General features: G+C 47.6%; 1 protein-coding gene across 1 annotated transcript in view; it reads right to left on the bottom strand.

Annotated features, from left to right (window-relative positions):
- Positions 1-21,249, bottom strand: part of WDFY4 (WDFY family member 4) — a 278,492-nt gene that overhangs the window by 154,691 nt on the left and 102,552 nt on the right. Inside the window, exons 19-29 of the mRNA XM_037804046.1 lie at positions 17,863-18,094; positions 16,211-16,356; positions 14,918-15,029; positions 13,880-14,070; positions 11,365-11,517; positions 10,681-10,754; positions 8,351-8,512; positions 7,688-7,779; positions 5,812-5,911; positions 3,160-3,365; positions 2,207-2,376 (exon numbers count right to left, since the gene is read on the bottom strand). Of these exons, the coding sequence (XP_037659974.1) occupies positions 2,207-2,376; positions 3,160-3,365; positions 5,812-5,911; positions 7,688-7,779; positions 8,351-8,512; positions 10,681-10,754; positions 11,365-11,517; positions 13,880-14,070; positions 14,918-15,029; positions 16,211-16,356; positions 17,863-18,094 (1,638 nt within the window). The remainder of the gene's footprint in view (positions 1-2,206; positions 2,377-3,159; positions 3,366-5,811; positions 5,912-7,687; positions 7,780-8,350; positions 8,513-10,680; positions 10,755-11,364; positions 11,518-13,879; positions 14,071-14,917; positions 15,030-16,210; positions 16,357-17,862; positions 18,095-21,249) is intronic.

The raw sequence follows: 21,249 nt of genomic DNA, 5'->3' as shown, positions 1-21,249 counted from the left end.
GAGATACTAAAGGGAGCCCTACAGACAGAGAAACAAAGACAGGACAGAGAGACTTGGAGAAAGGTTCAGTACTAAAGAGATTCGGTATGGGTACAATAAAGGATATTAATAGAGAGAGGGAAAAATATGGCAAACATAATCCAAAGGATAAGATGGCCGATTCAAGAAATGCCTTCACGGTTTTAACGTTGAATGTAAATGGATTAAACTCCCCAATTAAAAGATATAGATTCGCAGAATGGATCAAAAAAAATGAACCATCAATATGTTGCATACAAGAGACTCATCTTAGACACAGGGACACAAAGAAACTGAAAGTGAAAGGATGGAAAAAAATATTTCATGCAAGCTACAGCCAAAAGAAAGCAGGTGTAGCAATATTAATCTCAGATAAAATAGACTTCAAATGCAGGGATGTTTTGAGAGACAAAGAAGGCCACTACATACTAATAAAAGGGGCAATTCAGCAAGAAGAAATAACAATCGTAAATGTCTATGCACCCAATCAAGGTGCCACAAAATACATGAGAGAAACATTGGCAAAACTAAAGGAAGCAATTGATGTTTCCACAATAATTGTGGGAGACTTCAACACATCACTCTCTCCTATAGATAGATCAACCAGACAGAAGACCAATAAGGAAATTGAAAACCTAAACAATCTGATAAATGAATTAGATTTAACAGACATCTACAGGACATTACATCCCAAATCAACAGGATACACATACTTTTCTAGTGCTCACGGAACTTTCTCCAGAATAGATCATATGCTGGGACATAAAACAAGCCTCAATAAATTTAAAAAGATTGAAATTATTCAAAGCACATTCTCTGACCACAATGGAATACAATTAGAAGTCAATAACCATCAGAGACTTAGAAAATTCACAAAAATACAGGGTTTCAATGAATTTAGCCTAACATGTTAAGAATTTTATTTTGAAGTGTGATATATAAGACTATTAGCATATATATCAAGATTTGCATCTGTCAGATCTAAGGATATGCAAGAGAGGTGAAATTTTTACCCCTCTGTTGGCAAAGCCTCAGAACTCCCCAATTTCAATGCAGTTTGGTTTATAAGAAATCAAGTCCTCTACTTGTCAGATGCCAAGGAAGGTGAGGAAAAGGTGGGGTGTGTCCTTGAGGCCCTCGGCATCTGAGGTGAGAGGTAAACACGTAAAAGTGCCCATGGTGTATAAGGCGAAAGGTGCGCTGAGGTACAAAGGGGAAGAGGTCCCTCCTCTGGGAAGTCTAAGCCGGGAGACAGCAGCCAAGCTGAGCCCTGAAGAAAGAGATGCCCACAGGCTGGCAAAGCGGGGAGACAAGGGTCTCACCAGCAAAGAGATCGGTGTGTGCCCAGGACGGACAAGCCCCAGCCAGCTGTCTTGTGGGAAGGTGACTCAGGAGGGTCATAGCCCAAAGGACAGATGTGCCATGAAACTGTGTGGGAGCATCGAGGCAGGGACCCCGTCAGGAAGGGTCTCGACCACCTGTAACGGGTCTGAGCCGAATCCTGCAGGAATGGAGAGCGAGCGGAGGCCGGGACCTGCTGTGTGAGCGAGCAAGTGGATGGTTAAAAGCTGCATGCAGTGAGTGTAGACATCTCGTTGGAGAAACTTGGCCAAAGAAGGGCATGAGAGGGATGAAGAGCCCAATGATCAAGAATGGGAGTCAAGGGCGAAGCTTCTGGTTTTAGGTGGGACATGGCCGAACACATTGATGGTCCTCAAGGAAAGAGTCAGTGGAAAAAGGTATAGTGAAAATTCAAAAGAAAAAAGGGAGGTGACACAGTGAGGTCGCTGAGGAAAGGAGTGCAAGGAATCGGGACGGGTGAGAGGCAGCCTTGAATAGCAGCCCTTTCCGAGCAGCACTGGGGCAGAGCCACGAGGGGCTGTGGGTGTACACAGCTGGTGGAAAGCAGGACAGGGGGCAATGCCCCGGGGGTGGCCTCCACGACCACTGAGAGGTAAGGGAGATGCAGAGGAAGTCTAGGGGCTAATCTGAGGAGGTCACGGTGCTTTGCATGGGTATTTGTGATCCTAACCTAGCTGTGGGACTGCTGGGGAAGACGTGGGTCAGGATACAGCCCAAATCTGAAGAAGTGGAGGGGAACGAGGTGGAGTCTAAAGAAACTGCCTTTGGTGCCCTGAAACCAGAAACCCAGGCCTGCCCTCCAACCCAGGAAGCTTCAAGCACTCACCCGGGGCTCATCCCTCAGCTCTGTGAGTGGCATCTGCAGGAAGAAGGCGGACACGAGGAGGTAGACCTCGGGGACACGGAAGTGGTGGGCCAGGAAGTCGTTCAGCACGCGGAACCCGGGGAGCAGGCAGGGGCTCTGGTCAGGCCCAGGGGGGTGGCTCTTCAGGTTGTCTGTGATCAGGGAGGTGGGGACATAAAACTGGCTGAGAACAATGGCTAATGCTCCTAGTCAAGGTGGGGACTGGGTACAAGAGGGGCTTCCCTGCCGCCCACCCCTCCAGAGAAATGCCCAAGGGAAGCATTGTTGGACATCAATAAGCACAAGATGGTGCTTGCCAATAATTCCTTGCCCAGCTTCTGCTGTGCACGCTTATTCACTCATTCATTCAAGAGCACGTACTTATTTAGTGCCTCCTGGGTACCAGGCAACAACCAGTGTTGTATCTGGCAGCAAGGACACAGCCTCGTGACAAAATATACCCAACCCAGGTCCCCATGAACCTCAGAGTGCAGTGGGAGAGACAGAACTTCAGCAACTAAATGTCCAAATGAATATATCCTCGTGACAAGCACTCTAAAGGAAAATAACAAGGGCGAAGAGCGTAGGACAAATGTGTCCTGGCTTAGGAGGAAGGGACACTTGGCTCCTGGAGGAAGAATATATGAAATGAGAAAGGAAGAACATCCCTAGGAGAGGCCACCAGTGTTGCAGGTTTGGGGAAAGCCTTCCAGGCAGAGGAGATGGTGCAGAAAGTCCCCAGGAGAAGAGAGCTAAGGAGCCTTTGAGTTACGGAACGAAGCCCCAGGGGTTGAAGTGCAGTGAGGCAGTGGGGAGCCCTGGAAAGGAGGTGATAGGCTTTGGGGTCAGGGATCAGCTGCTCTCTGAGGTCCTCAGCAGGGGGCACCCAACCTGGTCTCCACTCACACCCCAGGAGGCAGCGGCGTGCGACTCACCCATCAGGAGCTGCATGCCCGCGGTGCTGGTTTCCACCCAGGACCCCGCAAGCAGGCCGTCCCTGAAGCGCCCCCGGAGGGAGGGGTTTGACAAAAAATGCAGCAGCAGTTTGAGTCCCAGCACGGTGGTGCTCGGATGCAGGTGGCCCTGAAGGAGCAGCAGGAACCAGTCCGGCCCCAGGTGTAGAAACACCTCTTCCTTCAACCTGGGCGTGGGAATGCAACACGTTTTCTCTCAGTCCATGGGCAAACAGCACACCCAGAAAACATGAATAATATTAACAATGTGGCTAATGTGCAATGTCACCTAGGAAAGGCAAGTTAAGGTTAACATTTGGAAACCACTTAGCAAAGTACGTCTGGCATGTTAAAAGGATGATAAAATAAAATGCTGGCAAGACCGCTGCAAAATCAATGCATTTGTCTACTAAAGGCTGCAGCATAAGCTGGTTAAAACTTTTCAAAGCAACTGGAAACAATATATATACAGAGATGTGAAAATGTGCAAGCCCTTTGTAGGCTGCTTCACTGATATTCCTACTTAGCACAATGTATGAAGAGCTACCCATCTAATTTAATTACCACCAACGTAATCCTATAAAACCAAGATAATGATCAGTTAGCTCCCTTTTTTAAAAACAGTGATCAAAACTTGTCTAAATGGATGTTTTGGGTTGGATTGCATACCCCAATAAGAATTTCAAATCCTAACCCATAATCCCAGGAATGTGACCTTATTTAGAAATAGGGTGTCTATAGATGTGGTTAGTTAAGATGAGGCCAAACTAGATTTGGGTGGGTCCTGATTCAATCTGACTGGTGTCTTTGTAAAAAGAGGGAAATTTGGATACAGGGTCAGAGAAACAAAGAGAGAAGGTCATGTGGTGATGGGAGAAGAGATGGAGATGCTGTAGTTGCAAGACAGCGGAGGCCAGATTTGGCCGGCAAACTCCAGAAGCTGGAAGAAGTCAAGAAGACTTATCCCTGCAGACTTCAGACGGAGCATGGCCATGCTGATACCTCGATTTCAGACTTCTGGTCTCCAGAATTGGGAGACAATAAATTTCTTTGGTTTTAGCCACTCAGTTTGTTAACGGCAGCTCTAGGAAGCTAAGTTAATGGAATAGTCCAATATTTATACATTTTTATCCATTTAGGCCAAAAAAATAAAAACCATGGTTAATGGTCACTTTCAAAAATGGCTTTTAAAATTACAAGTTTGGAAACTATAGAGGGAACTGGAGGAAAGGGAGCTGGACGACCAAAGATCAGGAACCACAGCCTCAGCAGCTGACCCAGCCTCCCAGGAGCCAGGGAAAGGCATCTGTGCTCTTGGCTGTGTTCTCAGCAGGCGGTAGCTGCAAAACTAGGCATGGTGAGGGTGTGGCTGGTGTCCAGTGGGACCGCGAGGAGTTGAGGAAGGAGCACTGGACTGGGAGTCAAGAGACTGTCTCTATTCTAGCCCTGCCACTGATGTTTACCCACCGGATGGCTTTGGAAGAACTCTTGATGTGCTCTTGGTCATCTTCTCAGTGATGATGGTGGTGGTGGTGATGGTAGTGATGATGATGGTGATGGGAGAGGATAGATTATAGAGTATTTACAGTATCCCAGGCACCGTTCCCAGTGCCAGCCTGTCACATAGTCTCACAATAACCATCTGAGGCAAGGACTATGTTTATCATTATACAGAGGAGCAGAAGAAAGGCACAGAGGACTTAAGTAACCTCCCCAGGGTCACCTGGGCAGAGCTGGGGTTTGAACCCATGAGGTTTAGACACCAGTGTCCAGGTGCTTGAGTGCTAAAGGATAGTTCCTTTCAAAAAAAAAAAAAAAATACATAAAAGGAAGGGGTAGGAATAGTTCATCTCTGAGGTGTCTTTCAAGGCTACTATGCTTTGATTCCAGGGATGTAAAGACTTGTAGGCTGGTAAATTTTTAAAGACTATTTGCAAGGCTGCCTTACTGAAGGCTCCACCAACGCATGCACAACTCATGAACTCCAAGAGAGCAAGAGGCTGCGCTGCCTTGTTCAGCCCTGTATCCCAGGAGTGGGGAATAGTGAAGGGCACAAGTAGGGGCTCAACAAACCGTTGCCAAATGAATGACTTTCGGATTTGGAGGTGAAGCAGGCAGTTGGTGGGAGATAATCAGTGGTCGCAGTTTTATGATTCCACATTATTTTGAAAGTTAATTGAAGGCAGATACTTCTGTTTCTATCTTGGAGAAATCACTAAATAAGTAACAGTAAATAGCTGTAGAATTTGGCAAACCTCTTCCTCGAAAGCTGTTATTTAGGCTAACCATTTCTCCATTCTCTTGCCTGCCAAGTACAGGACATCAAACTCAGTAATTGTCACAACTGCCAAAACGATAACCATTACACAATCGCAATGGTGACAAAAGCAGCTTATTGTAATGATACCAAATCTGTTTCTAGTTACTCATGCCTATTTAACGTTTGCATTGGAATATCTTAGGGCAAGGTCTGGTTTATTGGGTGGAGAGAACATAATTTTCTTTCCGACTAGTGCAGGAAACATTGCAGGAAACAGAGTCAGAGATGCTAAACTTTTCATTAAGGGGAAGCTTTAATACTGCACCCTGTATGAGATAAACCTGTGCCAAATGGCTCTTCCTGGAGCTACTTACTCAGAGGACAAATGAAGTTGGGGGGATGAGATTACACTGAGCAGCATCTCCAGCAACTGGTTCCTGAGCCAGATTGCCTTTCCAGATGTTTGGCTTCCAGCTACAAAAGAGAAAATTCAGATTTGAGAGAGAACGGATGTAAAGATGTAATGTTTGCTGCAGCAAGCAATCGTATTCACCAAATGCTTAGTTCATCTGGGAATTGGGGCATGGATGGGCTTTGAAATGTTGGTATCCAATCGTAGGCTTACTGCAATGCTTAATAAGAATTTCAGGAAATGTTCCTAAAATTCCCTTTGATTAGAGATGTCTTCAGTGGTCTCCCCCTTCCTCCAAAAAATCCTAAAAATGATAAGGTTAAATCTCTCTCCCAGTGGAAGAATTTTTGTAAATTGTCACAGGCTGCAACATTTATTGAGCACCTATTGTGCACAAAGTATTACATGAGGCACTGACAGTAGAATGGTAAAGATTATGGATTCTGTTATTTTGGTTCCTGTTCTCAGCTTGCTTCCAGGCCAACACTTTTGCTCGGTTCTGGCACTAAAACATGCTGGGACCAGCACATCTATATCTGCACTAAAAGTAGAACTTGGACCATAGCATACATCCGGTGGAAGAGGAAACTACTTCTGAAGTGTTAATGGAGCCCTGAAGGACATTTTTAAAATGTTTTAACAAAAGATGTTTAGTTAGATAAAAGTTTCAGAATGGAGTCCACGCAAGAAGAGATAGACGGAATAAGCTCCCAGTTGTCCCCTTATTCACTCATTCATTCTCTCAGTTGACCAGTTGCTTTTCAACCAACTCAAGGCACACCCCCCCGCTGTGGACACTGGAACACGAGGCCACATGGAGAGGTGGAGTCAGATTTCCCTCCATCTGACCCCTGGCCCCTTCTCTTATCTAGGTTTTAATTTCTCTGAGCCTCATTTTCTTCATCTGCAAAATGGGAAGGATTCCCACTTCTCAGTTTTATCCTAAGGATAAGAGACAATGAATAGAACGTATCTAGATGGAGTGATGCTGCCCAAGAGAATTTTCTAGGGTGACAGAAATGTTCAAAATCTGCCCTGCCCATGGCGGGAGCCACTAGCCACGTGTGGCAATTGAGCACTTGAAATGGGGCCAGCGCGACTGAGGAACTGCAGCTGTGCTTGTATTTTGTTTTAATTAATTAAAATGTATATTTGAATGGCCACATGTGGCTAGTGGCTCCTACCGTGGGCGGGGCAGATTTAGAGGGCCTAGGGCACATAGCGAGTAATGGTTGCCTTCCCACCTTCCCGAGGTAATGGGAATGTGCAAGGAGACACAACTGCCATTCTGCAGCCTGTTGGGGGAGATTAGGACACAAAGACACACATCACACCTTGTACGTTAAGTTAAGCACCAGGAGCTTTAGAAGCACAGTGGTGATCTCGAAATCTGGCTTGATGGAGCTGGGGAGGAAATGACGCTGTGTGTAGCCTCTGGGGTGAGAGAGACAGGTAGGGTAGGGGCAAGGTGAGGCATGGAATCTACAGACCACGTCACCCTAGGACCTGCAGGTGGCTCAGAGTAGCTGAAGTCAGAATATCATGAAGGGCTGTGGGAGGAGATTAAACCAAAAAGGCAAGCAGAGGCTGCAGAACCAAGGATCCCATGCTCTGGTCTACCATTAGAGGCCTTGGAAAACCACGTTCTGAAGCAGGAATACATAATTCAATTTGATGTGTGATCCTAATCATAAAACTATGTTATCTCCAGCCTCTACTTGGTAGGCAAATACTCAGCTGTGGGTATTTGGACTCTGCAGAATGCCAACAGATGCCTCCCTGGGGGGCTGCAAGGGCCACCTGATGCCTTCAGATGGGCACCGGGAAGGTCTTCCTACCGGGCACAGAGGGGTCCGGGGCTCCATCCACGCTGATCTGCTTCTCATTCGCTGACGCAGGCTTGAGGGTGTACACGACGAACAGCCCAATCCTTTATGCAACAGGACAGAGGGATACGGTCAGAGGTGGACCCAGCACGAGTCTTCTGTGCATTTCTTAGGGTTTTCTGCACGGATTTCCCCCAGTGCCACTTCATGTGAGGGTTTAACGGGAATCGCGGTACACGGTGAGCAGTACGGTATTTCCAGAAACTTCTATAATCGGTGTCAGGATTCACAGAAGTAAACGCTGGCTCTGCCAGATCAGCGTAACAGACAACGAGGAGGAAAGAAAAGGCTAACTGTGCTGCCAGATGGGAAGAGCCCTTAGAAAGTGCTGCAAAGGGAAGACCTGTTGGGCCATCAGTCGTGGTGAGAACGCTGTAGAGTCCTTGGACAAAGCTGGTGTGGACACACGGCCCCAGGGGGAAACTCACCCATCCCTCCTGAGTCCAGGACCCACCCCTTTCCTCAACTCCCAGCTCTGAACCCAGAGAAGGTTCTGAGGAAATAGAAACTGCCTCTGCACTGAGGGGCTGAGTGCTTTCAGGAAAGAGCTGGGCCTGCACCCCTCGTAGCACAGTCCTGAGGTCCTGCCCCACCCCCGGAAGGTGGGTGTCGTACCTGAGCAAGTCCTGGATGCTGAAGTGGCCCTTCAGCTGGTGGCCCAGGATGGCCACGATGGTCGGGACCTTGGCAGGGCTGAGGCTCGGCTCATTGAAGAGGAAGACGAGCTTGGGGATGAGCTGTGCCTGGTGGGCCACTTCTGCGTTCCTGGGTCCGTCCCTGGTGAGCCCAGGAGGGAGGCAGTGAAAGCTTTTACTGGAATGCACCAAATCTGCTATGTTTCTGCTAAAAAGGTTTTCCAGGCTGGGCTTCTTCTGGGGCCCTCTGACGCCAATGAGTTCTTGGCAACTTGTCAAAATGCCATCAGACACCCATCGAATGTGTGTCTACCCGGGGCCAGCCCGGGCTCCCTTCCACCCTGGCAAACTGCCTTCAAAGACAAACCCCCAGCTATTGACTTTCAAACCCTGAGCCTCAGGGAAAACTAATGCCAGTCTCAGAGAACTCAGAATAAAGACAAGCAGAGGTGTGTGTGACCCCGGAGCACTCCCCCACAGCCAGGAGCCCGTCTGGTCTGTGTGTCCTTCCTGTCCTCCCCAAACCGCAAAGCAGAGGGCCAAAGGGGGAGAAGACAGAATTCAAGTATCCACATCCCCCTTTTTAGGATCATCACAAATCCAATTTCCAGTAAAGCGTACTCCCCCAAAGTAAAGCGCTCCAGGATAAATGTCAGGCTCAGAAAAGAAGTTTTAAAAGGCACAGGCAGATAAAGGGAGTGGGGAGAGGAAAAAAAGGTAGACACTGGTGGATTTGCGGGGTTGGCTTCTCTTGAGAGGCCGTTTCAGTGTTAACACGTGGAAACGTGCTGAGGCCCCCATCCCCGAGCCACAAAGAAGGCAGAAGGCATCTGGGTCTGTGTGTGGTTTAGAGTTTCCCCAGCCTGGAAACCCCAGCTGACTTGTGCACCCTCTCCTATCACAGCTTGGAGCAGTGTGCCTTTCTCTGTGCTTTCTCCGCACCACAGCCTCTTACTCCTCGAAATTTCCAGCACTGAGCACTGAGCGTGAATTATAGGGTGACATCTAGGGGGCTGTTAATAGATACTCAATAACAAGTGGCCGAATGAGAAGATGGTTCATAAATATATTCAACAGACACAGCAGGTGCAAATGTCACTCTGGGGAGGGCGGTGGGCATGGGTGTGGAGAGAAAATTTGAGCAGGCACCTTCCCTCCTCCCTTCTCCCTGAGTCTGGTCCCAGCCCCTGGTTTTCTCTAAGTCCCTCCACCCTCTCTCTAAAGGTGCACCCCTGCCCCAGGCCTGACCAATCAGCATATCCCACGGTTGGCCCAGTGAGATTCAATCTTTCTGCTGAGTCTGTCCAGTAAAACAAGCCCTTCATTATGGATCAAACCATGTCCCCCAAAAAGACACGCTCAAGTCCTAACACCCAGTCCTGTGGGTGCGAATTTATTTGGAAATAGGGCCTTAGAAAATGTGATTAGTTAAAACAAGGCCAAATGGGTCAGGCCGCATCCACTATGATGGGTGTCCTTACGGACACTTGGACGGAGAGGCAGATGACCGATGCAAAGACAGAGAGAGGGCCATGGTCGGGGGAGGCAGAGCTGGAGTTAGGGACTGCTGGCTGCCCCCAGACGCCCCCAGGCATCAGGGGAGGGGGACCTGCTGGTGCCTTCTTTGGGACTTTTCACCTGCAGAAACGTGGGCCAGCAAGTTCCTGTTGTCTGAGCCCACCTGTCTGTGGTGTGTGTTTGGGCAGCCCCAGCACACTGGACACCATCTGTGGATGCCACAAGGAGCTCCCAGCAGCCACCTTGCTACCATGGAGCAGGCCTGCCGAAGGGAAGCCAGTCCGGAGGGAAGCCCGGGCAAGTGGGGGTATGGCAATGGAGCACAGATGCAATCATGCGTGTGTGAGAATCTACCCATTTCCACGGGAGGAGCAATGAATTAGCTCAATCCAGTCTCCCTTTCTTTGCCCCTCTCCCTTCCTCACTGCTTCCTTCTTTTCTCCTCTTTCCTCCTTCTTCCCTGAGTTGTATTTTTGACCCTTGCAACCCCAAAAGACCTGACTGATTCAAAAAGTACCTTGAAGATGTCAGGAAGAGGGAGAAAGGTGGGGAAGAATGGCCATGTGTGCCTCTGCAGGCCCTGTTTACAGAGCCTCCATGGTGGTGAAGGTCCTGGGGTCAGAGAGGACCACAAGCCCCAGCCCCTCCCCACTGAGGCCCAAGACCAACAGAGAGACAGACCAACCCCATACATGCACGTGGGCCCCAGAGAGGGAGCCTTGGGAGCCTGGGAGCCAGCCAGGCTGGGGTGGCCCAGTCACCAGCCACATGGGCAGCCGAGGCCCAGCCTACCTTGGCGATCGAAAGATTTCGACAAGATGGGAGAAGAGGGTGAGGTCCAGGTTGTCTGCAGTGTTCATCCAGAGCTGGAAGACAGAACAAGCTTGCTCTGAAACCAAGTTGTGGGTGAAGAAGTTTCCGGGCCCATGTGGCTGTAGTTTGGGGTTTGGGTGACGGTCGTCGCCATGTCACTGTGTCCCAGGACACAGCCAGTTCCTGACCCCAGCTCAGTGAATGGATTGATTGGCCAAAGAAGTTCTGTATAATACCCCATCACTTATCCCCAGGGGTGCCCTTGGGAGCCCCTTGGTCAGTCTTTTAAAGAGTCATTTGGAAACAGCAAAGCACCAGCCAAAGGAATTGGGATAACTAAAAAACAAATATTCCCCTACATATGTGGTGCATTACAGATTGAAGGACTCTCCCAGATGCTACCTGGTTTAAATCCCACGTAGAGGAGAGGTGATTTGCCTCCAGCTCATACATGACAGGTTGGGAGACTTACCCAGACCCCACAGCCCATAAATCAAGGCTCCAACGTCTTTGTGGCTTTCCCTCAAAAAGGAAAGGAAAGGCCTTAAAATCTATTGTGACTACCCAGGAAGTTGAACTGCTGCATTTAAAAGGAGCTCCAGAATATTTTACCGTATTTCTCCATCACATGTGTGAAGGGCTAAGGGCCGGTTTCCAGCTTACCTCGAAATTGCAGAGGATGTGCTGGAAGACACCGACATTGGTGATGGAAGACGAGCCAAAGCCCAGTTCGGCGGTGCCGGCGATCGAGAGGACCAGCTGGAAGATTCTATGGTTTAGGAGTGAGGTCTTTTTCCTCAGGAGAAATGCCATGATCTGAAAAGGTTAAGACACCAGTGGCTTCCTCTTGGATGGGTCTCCAGGATCCTTTCCCCCGCCCCACCTGCTTGCTTCCATGGGCTTGCTTGGCCATTCCAGCCTGGAGACCCTCCGCCTTCCTCCAGGGGAAGATGGCTGGGAAACCACAGAGTCCCAGAGAACGTGCTGGTTCTCGGCGAGAGTCCAGGACACTGATTTCATTTTCATGTACATTAAAATTATTTTGGTACTTGTCTTTTTTATCCTTCTAGATAGGCCCATAAGAACAGGAACTGTTTCATAATTTTTAGAAATGTTCACAATAAGTATTATAAATCCAACCCCAGGAGACAGCCACGAGCTGAGCTGGAACAAAGCACATTAGTATGCAAAGAAAATTTTTGCATACAAAGAGCCCCGATTCTTGAGTTTTAATATAAACCCAGATATGGCCATTTACTTATTCTGCAATATTTCTGGGGTGTCTACTTGGCATCAGTAGTGCACTGGCAGGGGAGAAGAAACCAGGCCTTTAAAGGTGATGGTCCAACAATGACAGATGGGGGGATAACCAGGGCCCAGCGAGGGCAGTTAGAAGTGGGGTGTGCACGGTGACAAGCGGTCAGGAGACAGCCACACACTCAGCACCGGGGGGGGTGGGGGTGGGGTGGGCGGGGAGGGCACCACCTCACCACCAGAGCTCGATCTGAAAAGTTAGGAAGGAGGTTATGGGGGGAAAAGAGAGGTGACCTTCCAGTCGAGGCCCCCCAGACTCCCAGACACCCGTGTGCCTGGCGAGCCCCGACACTGCCAAACTGGGGGAAGAGGTGGATCCAGGTGTGAAACCTCGGCTGGGCCGGAGATGGGGCTGGCAGGAGAGTTGGCAGCCAGTTCTGAAAGGTCTCAAAAGCCAGTCTAAGGAGTGCAGGATCAGCTGTCTGCGGTCTGGGGCCTCCGAAGGGTAGAGGGGCTGACCCCTAACCGGGGCCCGCACAGAGAACAACTGTGAGGGAGACAGAGGGCAGGGGGTCTCTCCAGCTGCGGCAGCAGCCCCGGAGAGAGGGGCTGGGCCTGCAAAGACACTGTCCGGCTGCTTTCTGCTCAGACCCTGACCTTCGGGCCCAAGGGACAGAGCAGTTTCCTCTCTCAGCCTCTGCCTGCTTCCAGGAGGGACCGACCGCTGCCCTTGGGCCCCACTGACCCTGCTGAGCCTCCCACCCTGGTCCCGCTCATCACAGTGACTGCCACGGCTGCCTTGCAGCCCTGCAGTAAGTTACTCACAAGCCATGAACACGTCTTCTCTGACTTGACAACTATTAAACAGTTTTAATCATAAAACACACAGATCGCAGCTACTCTGGGCAGACACATGCTTGAAAACTCAACATGCAATAACTCACTTAATTGTGTAACAACCCAGTAAAGTAGGAGTTATTATTCTCATTTTACAAATAAGGGAACTGAGGCACAGAAAGCTCAGGGATGAATAATGGCTAACATTTATTGAGCATTTATTCTGGGCTCTGCACCATTCTAAGCCCTTTACTTGTATTAAATCATCAAATCCCTACAATAAAGGAGCTATGATTGTCCCTATCAGGCAGGTGAGAAAACCAAGGCACAGAGAGGAAAAGGAACATATCCAAGGCTAAACAGCAACTTAGAGCAAGAGCCAGATTCAAACCCAGACAGCCTGGCTCTGGGGCCTGGGCTCTGAGCCCCTGGGCTGGACACAAAGTGGGTTTCTTGAACCCATCAGCAAATGGTGCCATATCCAGGGAACGAGCTCCCCCATCCTCAGCAGATGCCACTGGGGCTGGCTGTCCTCCTGGCCCCTCCCTGCCGGGAAGCCGCTGGCCCAGACCTCCTCCGGCAGTTGCTATGATAGATTCAATCAAGTTCAAGACTTCACCCCAGCCCTGGGAGTGTGAACTCATTTGTAAAGGGATCTCTGAAGATCTTGTTAAAGTGAGGTCAAACTAAGGCAGGGTGGGCCTTTAATCTAACATGATTGGAGTCCTTAGGAGCAGAGCAAGTTGGATATGGAAGTCAGTAGACGCCAGCAGAAGGGACAGAAAGAAACAAATCATCACGCAGCAGAAGCAGAGAGAGAGCCCCACGGGACGGCTACAGACCCCGGGAGAGAGCAGGGCCCTGCCCACTCCTCAGTGTTGAATGTCTGGCCTCCAGAACTCTGAGCCAATTTGTTCCCGTTGTCTAAGCCGACCCGTGTGTGGTCCTCGTCATAGCCAGCCCTGGCAAATGGAGGCCGTCACCCAGAGGGTGCGTCCTCTAGGGTCAGTGCAGCCCCTCGCTGCTCCTCGGGGATGGCGGCGGCTCCTCGGAGGTCCCAGGCCCGCCTGGGAGGGAGGGGGCCTACCTGGTACCCAGAGAGGTGCAGCATCAGGCGGTGGCACATGGCGTTGCTGGTGAGGACGGAGTGCAGGACTTTGACAGCCGCGTACATGGTGGGCTCGTCCCTGGCTAAGGCGGTCAGGCCCAGCAGGATGGTGGGGCCGCCGATGAAGTCCAGACTGCTGGCTGCAGGGCTGCAGTGAAACACCCTCACCCCTGGGCAGGACAGAGGGGCATTTCTTCAGTTGTCACGGCTTCACCGCAATGGGAGCCCCCCGAATGGCTTAGGAGGGCGAACGCGTGGCTGGTGCAGGGGGCTTCTAAAAGTCTCAGGTCTCTGAGAGATCCTGTGGCAAGTCCTTTCTGGGTCATCAGAAACAGCCCAGACGGTGTCACTTTGACTTCCAAAAATGGGGCATGTGTGACCAAGCCAGCAGGGACGATGACAGCAATGGGAAAGGTCTCTGAGCTTTGGCTTCCCGCTGCTGAGCCACCAAACAGCAGGCAGCAGGCCTGGCAGGGGGTACCTGAGCCCAGAGTGCTGGGTGAGCCAGCCCCACTGCGAGCCTCAGTTTCCCCATTGCTCCAATGGCCTCTGGCTCTCGCCTGCTCTCTGGACCTTGCTGGGCTGGAGACTGGCACCAACTTCCTGCTCTGCTCTTGTTAGATTGTACGGCAGCTGCCAGGTACCGGCTGCTGTTCTCACCCACACACTATGACCACCGTTTCTGCACAAAGGCCAGTGGCCCTCATTTGCCCCCTAGAAGGGCTCTCTTTGCACCTGGACATCACCTGGTTAGTAGCTGAGTTTGCTACCAGGTGTCAGACGTGGCAATGTGAACTGATCTCTCCATGAGGGAAGCTCTCCGCTGGGTTAAGGCCCAACTCTGAACCCCATTGTCCTGCTCTGCGCGCGCACACACACACACACACACACACACACACACACACACACACCCCAGCATGCTCTTTCCTGCCTGCCGCTGCAGAATTCCCAGCCTGCACAAAGGGGACCCCACGGGCCTTCTTCCCCAAAGCAGCAGAGGCACCCGGCTTTACTCACCTAATTGGCCCACAGTGACGGCCCCAATGGTTCGCAGAGAACCCGAGAGGTGGCCGGCACAGTTTCTCAGCAAGAACACGGGCATGGCATTGTCACGGGATGAGATGTTCATCTAGAGAAATTGATAACAGCGCATTCTAACTGTCATGGAGAGGAATAGGCCCTGTCCCAGAGCACCCAGGCTGTGGCTTGGTCACTACAGAGCAGTTTTAATTATGCCATCGGTGCCCCTGCCATCTCCCCAGTTCATGGTTAGGAGCTGATGAGAGTGAGAAGGGCCCAGGGACATTTTGAGATGGGACAGGGCTGCTAAGACAAGCACTGCCACCGTCTGAGCTTGGGGTTGTCAGGCTCTGCAAGCACCAGCCTCTACTGGTTTCAGAGGGGACGGGAGATGGGAACCCCAGGTTCCCCACTCAGAAGGTATACTGCTGGCAAGGTACGGCTCCAGCACTAAAATGTATTTAGTCTCCAGCCCCTGTCCTCAGTCGAAGAGGCCGTCTGTCCATGAGGACGGGGAGAATGTAAACAAATCAGCCCCAAATCATCAGCTCTCAGCCAAAGAGTACTTTAGGTAAGAATTAGGAAATAGTGCATTTAAATGGCATCCACATCTACAAACATGTGACAGTGTGATTGTGAAGACCTTGTGGATCACACCCCCTTTATCTAGTGTATGGATGAGTGGAGGAATGGGGATAAAAACTAAAGGACAAATGGGGTGGGATGGGGGGATGATTTGGGTGTTTTTTTTTCACTTTTATTTTTTATTCTTGTTCTGGTTCTTTCTGATGTAAGGAAAATGTTCAGAGACAGATTGTGGTGATGAACACATAACTATGTTATCATACTGTGGACAGTGGATTGTATATCATGGATGATTGTATGGTGTGTGAATGTATTTCAATAAAACTGAATTTAATAAAAAAAAAAGAAATTAACAAAAAAAAAAAAAACAAAAAAAAACACAGCAACTCGAGGGGCATTTTGCAGTGTTGGTGGGTCAGAAGTACCCAGACAGAGAACCTCCATGGCCTCCTCGGTATCATAAAGGTTTATAAAATATTCTATTTGTTCTTCCTCTAGCTTGGAGAGCACCTGCTTTCTTCCCCGCAAGCAATTAGATATGAAAGGTTTTGTCTTGGAGGATGCTAATGGGTGGGAGGTAAAAGGATATTATAACAAACGGATTGGGAAGCACGCATGCATCTGCCCACACATGTGCAAACACACATTAGCGTTTTCTTAAGCACTGATTCAAAAGGGGGTCATGAAGGGAGTTAGCAGGTGTACCTCTTTGGCTATCAGGCGGCTGTCCACCTCGTTGTACGCGTGCCTTATGTCTACAATTGTGGTGATGGATGAGCTGGCCACATGGAGTCCGAAGGAAACCCCTTCCTCCGCAACAAGGGACGTGGTTTCACTCCCAGAGTCCTCTCCTAAAACAATGCATCTTTATTCACTTCTATTCTCATTTCACATAGAAGAAAATCGATCCTCAGTAGAGTCAAAATGTATTGCTTTGCGGCAAATTAATAATCGAGAGAGGATATCCGTATGTTTTATCCTTGCCTATTCTTCTCTGATCCTTGTAAAAAAACTGCAGGGAAATCTCACAAGATTGACCCTACTATAAAATAGAAGTATTCCAGAGCTTAAAACATCTGTCAAGGATATCAAAGAGCAAAGGATATCTCAAGGAAGTGACCTCCCCAAACCAGATGCTAAGCGTGATGGTTTAAAGTTGTATGTACCCCAGAAAATGCCATATTCTTTTAATCCATTCCTGTAGGTGTGGACCCATTGTGGGTAGGACACTTTGGTTAGGTTTTTCAGTTGAGGGGTGCCCCAGGGTAGGTCTTAATTCTCTTACTGGAGTCCTTTATAAGAGGATAAAAAAACAGAAAATGGCCCCCGAGAAGCTGAGAGAGGAAGCCACTGAAGGTAAAGAAACACGGGAGAGAAGGGCCAACGGACACCGCCATGTGCCTTCCCATGTGACAGAGGAACCCCTTCAGGAAGAAGGTATCGTCCTCTAGCTGCCTTGGACGTTTTCATGGCCTCAGATCTGTAAACTTGTAAGTTAATACATCCCCATTGTAAAAGCCAGCCCATTTCCGGTATATTGCATTTCATCAGCTTTAGCAGACTGAAACACCGAGTAACAAAGCAGCTGAGTTCTACAAAAGGAGATGGGCTGGGCTGAAAACTCTTGGATTTTCAATGAGCTACACATCTATGGGGAAACCCTACATTGGGAATTAGCTCACTGGTCCCATGTCAACAAGTGCCATGTCTGCTCCAGGGGAAGCATGGCCTGAAAATAGAGTCAGTGGAACTTTTGCATCAAGTGACCCAGAACGTGGCTCTGGACGGTGCCATTTGACACAGGAAACGAAGCGCCAAGAAGACATGGGGCCAGGGGACAGAAACCCTTGACAGTGCTCAGCCACCCTTCACCATGCCTAAGCCTTCCGCACACAGAGTCAATTCTTGTTCTTCCCAGATGGGAACTGACCCTTGACTTGATGAACTACAGTGAGCCACGCTCTCTGCTTGAACAGCCAGCAATCAATAACGAAAATGTGGATGTTTTGTCTGCCTGTTTAATAATTGAAGACAACAGTATACTTTAGTTAAAAAGCTTCTTCATTAAAAGGAATGTAACTTATTTATCTCTTTCTCGTCTCTCTTTCTCTGTGGATGGTATTACTCACCCGCACTCCTCCATTATGTGCTCTGAAGATGAAATGCAGAGGATATTGTCATTTCCTTTTCTGCAACTTTTTGTGTTGGGTTGTAAATATATAATGACCCAATTACAGAGGTCTTCCCTAATGACTGACCTGCGCTGTTTACTCTTTTATAAATATGCAATAAATAACCAGGCATCCATTTAAAAAAATAACTTCGGCAAGGACGTTATAAATCAAAACCCTCCATACCTTGGGTTTGCACTGCTTGGAAGTTACCACAGTATCTTGGGCCAAGTTTGTTGATAATTTCCAGAGTTTCCATTGAAATGGCTTCTTCAAAGAGGTATGTTGGTCCGAGACGCCAGACTAATGGCGATTTTTGTTTCCAGACTCGAGGGGTAGCGATGTATCCATACACATCGACAAAAGAAGATGCTTCCATAGAAAGGAAAGGTCCTGGTAAGGCCTGAATGTACAACATCTGTTGAATTAAGAAGGGAGTTTAAGCTCCGTATTAATCGAATAAATACAGACCGATGTGCCATGAGGCACCTCATTCTCCCTTCAAAGTGAAATCTGATTTTATCCAAAAATAAAGGGATCTTTCTCAATGCTGAGAAGTAAGCCACAAAATAGCTTACAACCCATCAACAAATGAAGTGATAAACAAGATATAGTACATACACACAACGGAATAAAATTTGGCCGTAGGAGAAACGAAGCTCTGATATAGGCTGCAACATGTATGTACCTTGAAAACATTATGCTGAATGACACAAGCAAGGCACATAATGACAAATATTGTGTGGTGACACTTGCACAAGACAGCTAGAAAAAACAAATTAGCAGAGTCAGAAAGTAGATTAGAAGTTACCAAGGCACGCACGAATGGTATGATTTTACTTAATGGGACTACTAGAGTGTTCATAAATAGAAATCATTAATAAAACATTTGAAAATGGCTCACAAAATGCTGGTGGTGGTATATTCTCTGTCTTTAGGAAGTGATTTCATTATAAATATTGTCATGAAAATGTTCATACTTTTTGTTCCAGTCACCCCACCAAGAACCTAAATGTCCAATATTGACACATTAATGAAATTTTATATGTTAAAAAATTGTTACAGACATGCACATTGGAAAGGAAGAAATAAAACTGTCTATATTTTCAGGTGGCATGACTGTCTACATAGAAAATCTAAAAGAATCTACACATGCACATAACATACACAAACTCATAGTGAGTTTAGGAAAGTCACAGGATACAGGAATAATGCACACAATTCAATCATATTTCTATATACTAACAACGAAAATGCCAAACTGAAATTAAAAGCAATACCATTTACAATCACTGCAAAGAAAATGAAATACTTAAAACATGCACAGTGTTTGTGTACTGAAAATTACAAAATACTGATGAAAGACATCAAAGAAGACCTAAATAAATGGAAATAGAGACCATGCTCATGGATTGAAAGATTCAACATAGTAAAGGTGTCAATTCTCCCTAAAATTGATTTGCATTTCCAATCAAAATCCCCACAAAGTTTTTTGTAGACCTTGAAAAGTTAGTTCTAAAAGTTATATGGAATTAGCTAAAATGACTTTGAAAAATAAGAATTAAGGAGGAGGAATCACTGTCTAATTCTGAGGCCCACTATATAGCTACAGTAATCAGTTCTATGTTGTATTGGTAGGAGGATAGACAAACTGGTCAACAGAACATGGAAGAGAAGTAAGAAATAGATCCATACAATCTTTTGAATTTTGACAAAGGTGCAAAAGCAATTAATTGGAAGAAATATAGCCTTCCCAGTGCTCCAGTACTGGAGCAACTGGACATCCATAGGAAAAAACAAACAAACAAACAAAAAGAAACAAAATTCTGACCCTCAAACTAAGCCTTATGCTCAAAATGGATCATGGGCTTAAATGTAAAATGTAGACTTATAAAGTTTCAGAAAACAGCATAGGAGAACAATGTTTGAATCTTTGGGATCTAAGGCTAGGCAAAGAGTTTTTAGACTTGACAACAAAAGTACAATCCATAAAAGGAAAAACTGATAAGCTGAATCCAACGGAAATTAAAAACCGTGGCTCTACAGAAGCCTTGTCATTAAAAGACAAGCCACAGAATAGAATAAAATGTTTGCAAACCACATATCCAAAAGAGGACTGGTATCTAGAATACATGAAGACCTCTCAAAACTAAAGAGAAAAAAAATGTCCATTTATAAAATGTGCAAAAGACATTGACATTTCCATGAAGAATATAGACAGGTGGCAAATAAGCAGGTGAAAAGATGTTCAACATGGTTAGCCATCAGGGAAATGCAAATTGAAGCCACAAAGAAGTACCACTATGCACGTACCAGAATGGCCAAAAGATAAATAAATAAATCATGACAGCACTGATAGTGGCGAGGAGGCAGGGAAACTGCATCACTTATACATTGCTGGTGGGTATTGGAAATGGTACACCATTCTGGAAAACATTTTGGCAGTTTCTTACTAAATTAAACATGGAACTACCATGTGAACCAGCAATTGAACTCCTGGGTATTTATCCCAGAGAAATGAAAACTTCAGTTTACCCAAAAACCCGTACAAGAATTTCCATAGCCAAAATTCGGAATCAACCCAGATATTCTTCAACGGCAAATGGTTTAAGAAACTACTCAGCATCAATGTAAGGAAAGTGTTGATCCATTAAACAACCTGGATGAATCTCCAGGGAATTACGCTGAGTGGGGAAGAAAGCCAATCTCAAAAGATCACATACTGTATGCTTGTATTAACATTCCTGAAATGGCAAAAATTTAGAAATGGTGGACTGATCCGCAGTTGCCCAGGGTTAAGGACAGGGAAGGGAGAGAGGAGCCATGGAGAGGACGTGGTTGTGGCTACAAAAGGGCAACGCCAGTGTGCCAGTTTGAATGTATTATGTCCCCCCAAACGCCATTATCTTTGATGTAACCTTGTGAGGGCAGACCTATCAGTGTTAATTAGATTGTAATTCTTTGAGTGTTTCCATGAAGATATGACCCACTCAGCTGTGGGTGTTGACTCTGATTGTATAATTTCCATGGAGGTGTTAGCCCGCCCATTCAGGGTGGGTCTGAATTAAATTACTGGAGCACTATATAAGATCAGGCAGAAGAAGCAAGCTGCTACAGCCAAGAGGGACACTTTGAAGAATGCACAGAAGCTGAGAAAGTAGCTGCAGATGAGAGACAGTTTGAAGATGACTGTTGAAAGCAGACTCTTGCTCCAGAGAAGCTAAGAGAGGGCAAACACTCCAAGAGCAACTAAGAGTGACGTTTTTGAGGAACTGCAGCCTAGAGAGGAACGTCCTGGGAGAAAGCCATTTTGAAACCAGAACTTTGGAGCAGATGCCAGCCACGTGCCTTCCCAGCTAACAGAGGTTTTCCAGACACCATTGGCCATCCTCTAGTGAAGGTACTCGATTGCTGATGTGTTACCTTGGACACTTTATGGCCTTAAGACTATGACTTTGTAACCAAATAAACCCCCCTATATAAAAGCCGATCCATTTCTGATGTTTTGCATTCCGGCAGCATTAGCAACCTAGAACAGCCAGGGACCCTGGTGGAGATGGAATGTTCTGGATC

Source organism: Choloepus didactylus, chromosome 15 (assembly GCF_015220235.1).
Source record: "Choloepus didactylus isolate mChoDid1 chromosome 15, mChoDid1.pri, whole genome shotgun sequence".
Lineage (NCBI taxonomy): Eukaryota > Metazoa > Chordata > Mammalia > Pilosa > Megalonychidae > Choloepus > Choloepus didactylus.
This window is presented reverse-complemented; position numbering and strand designations above follow the sequence as displayed.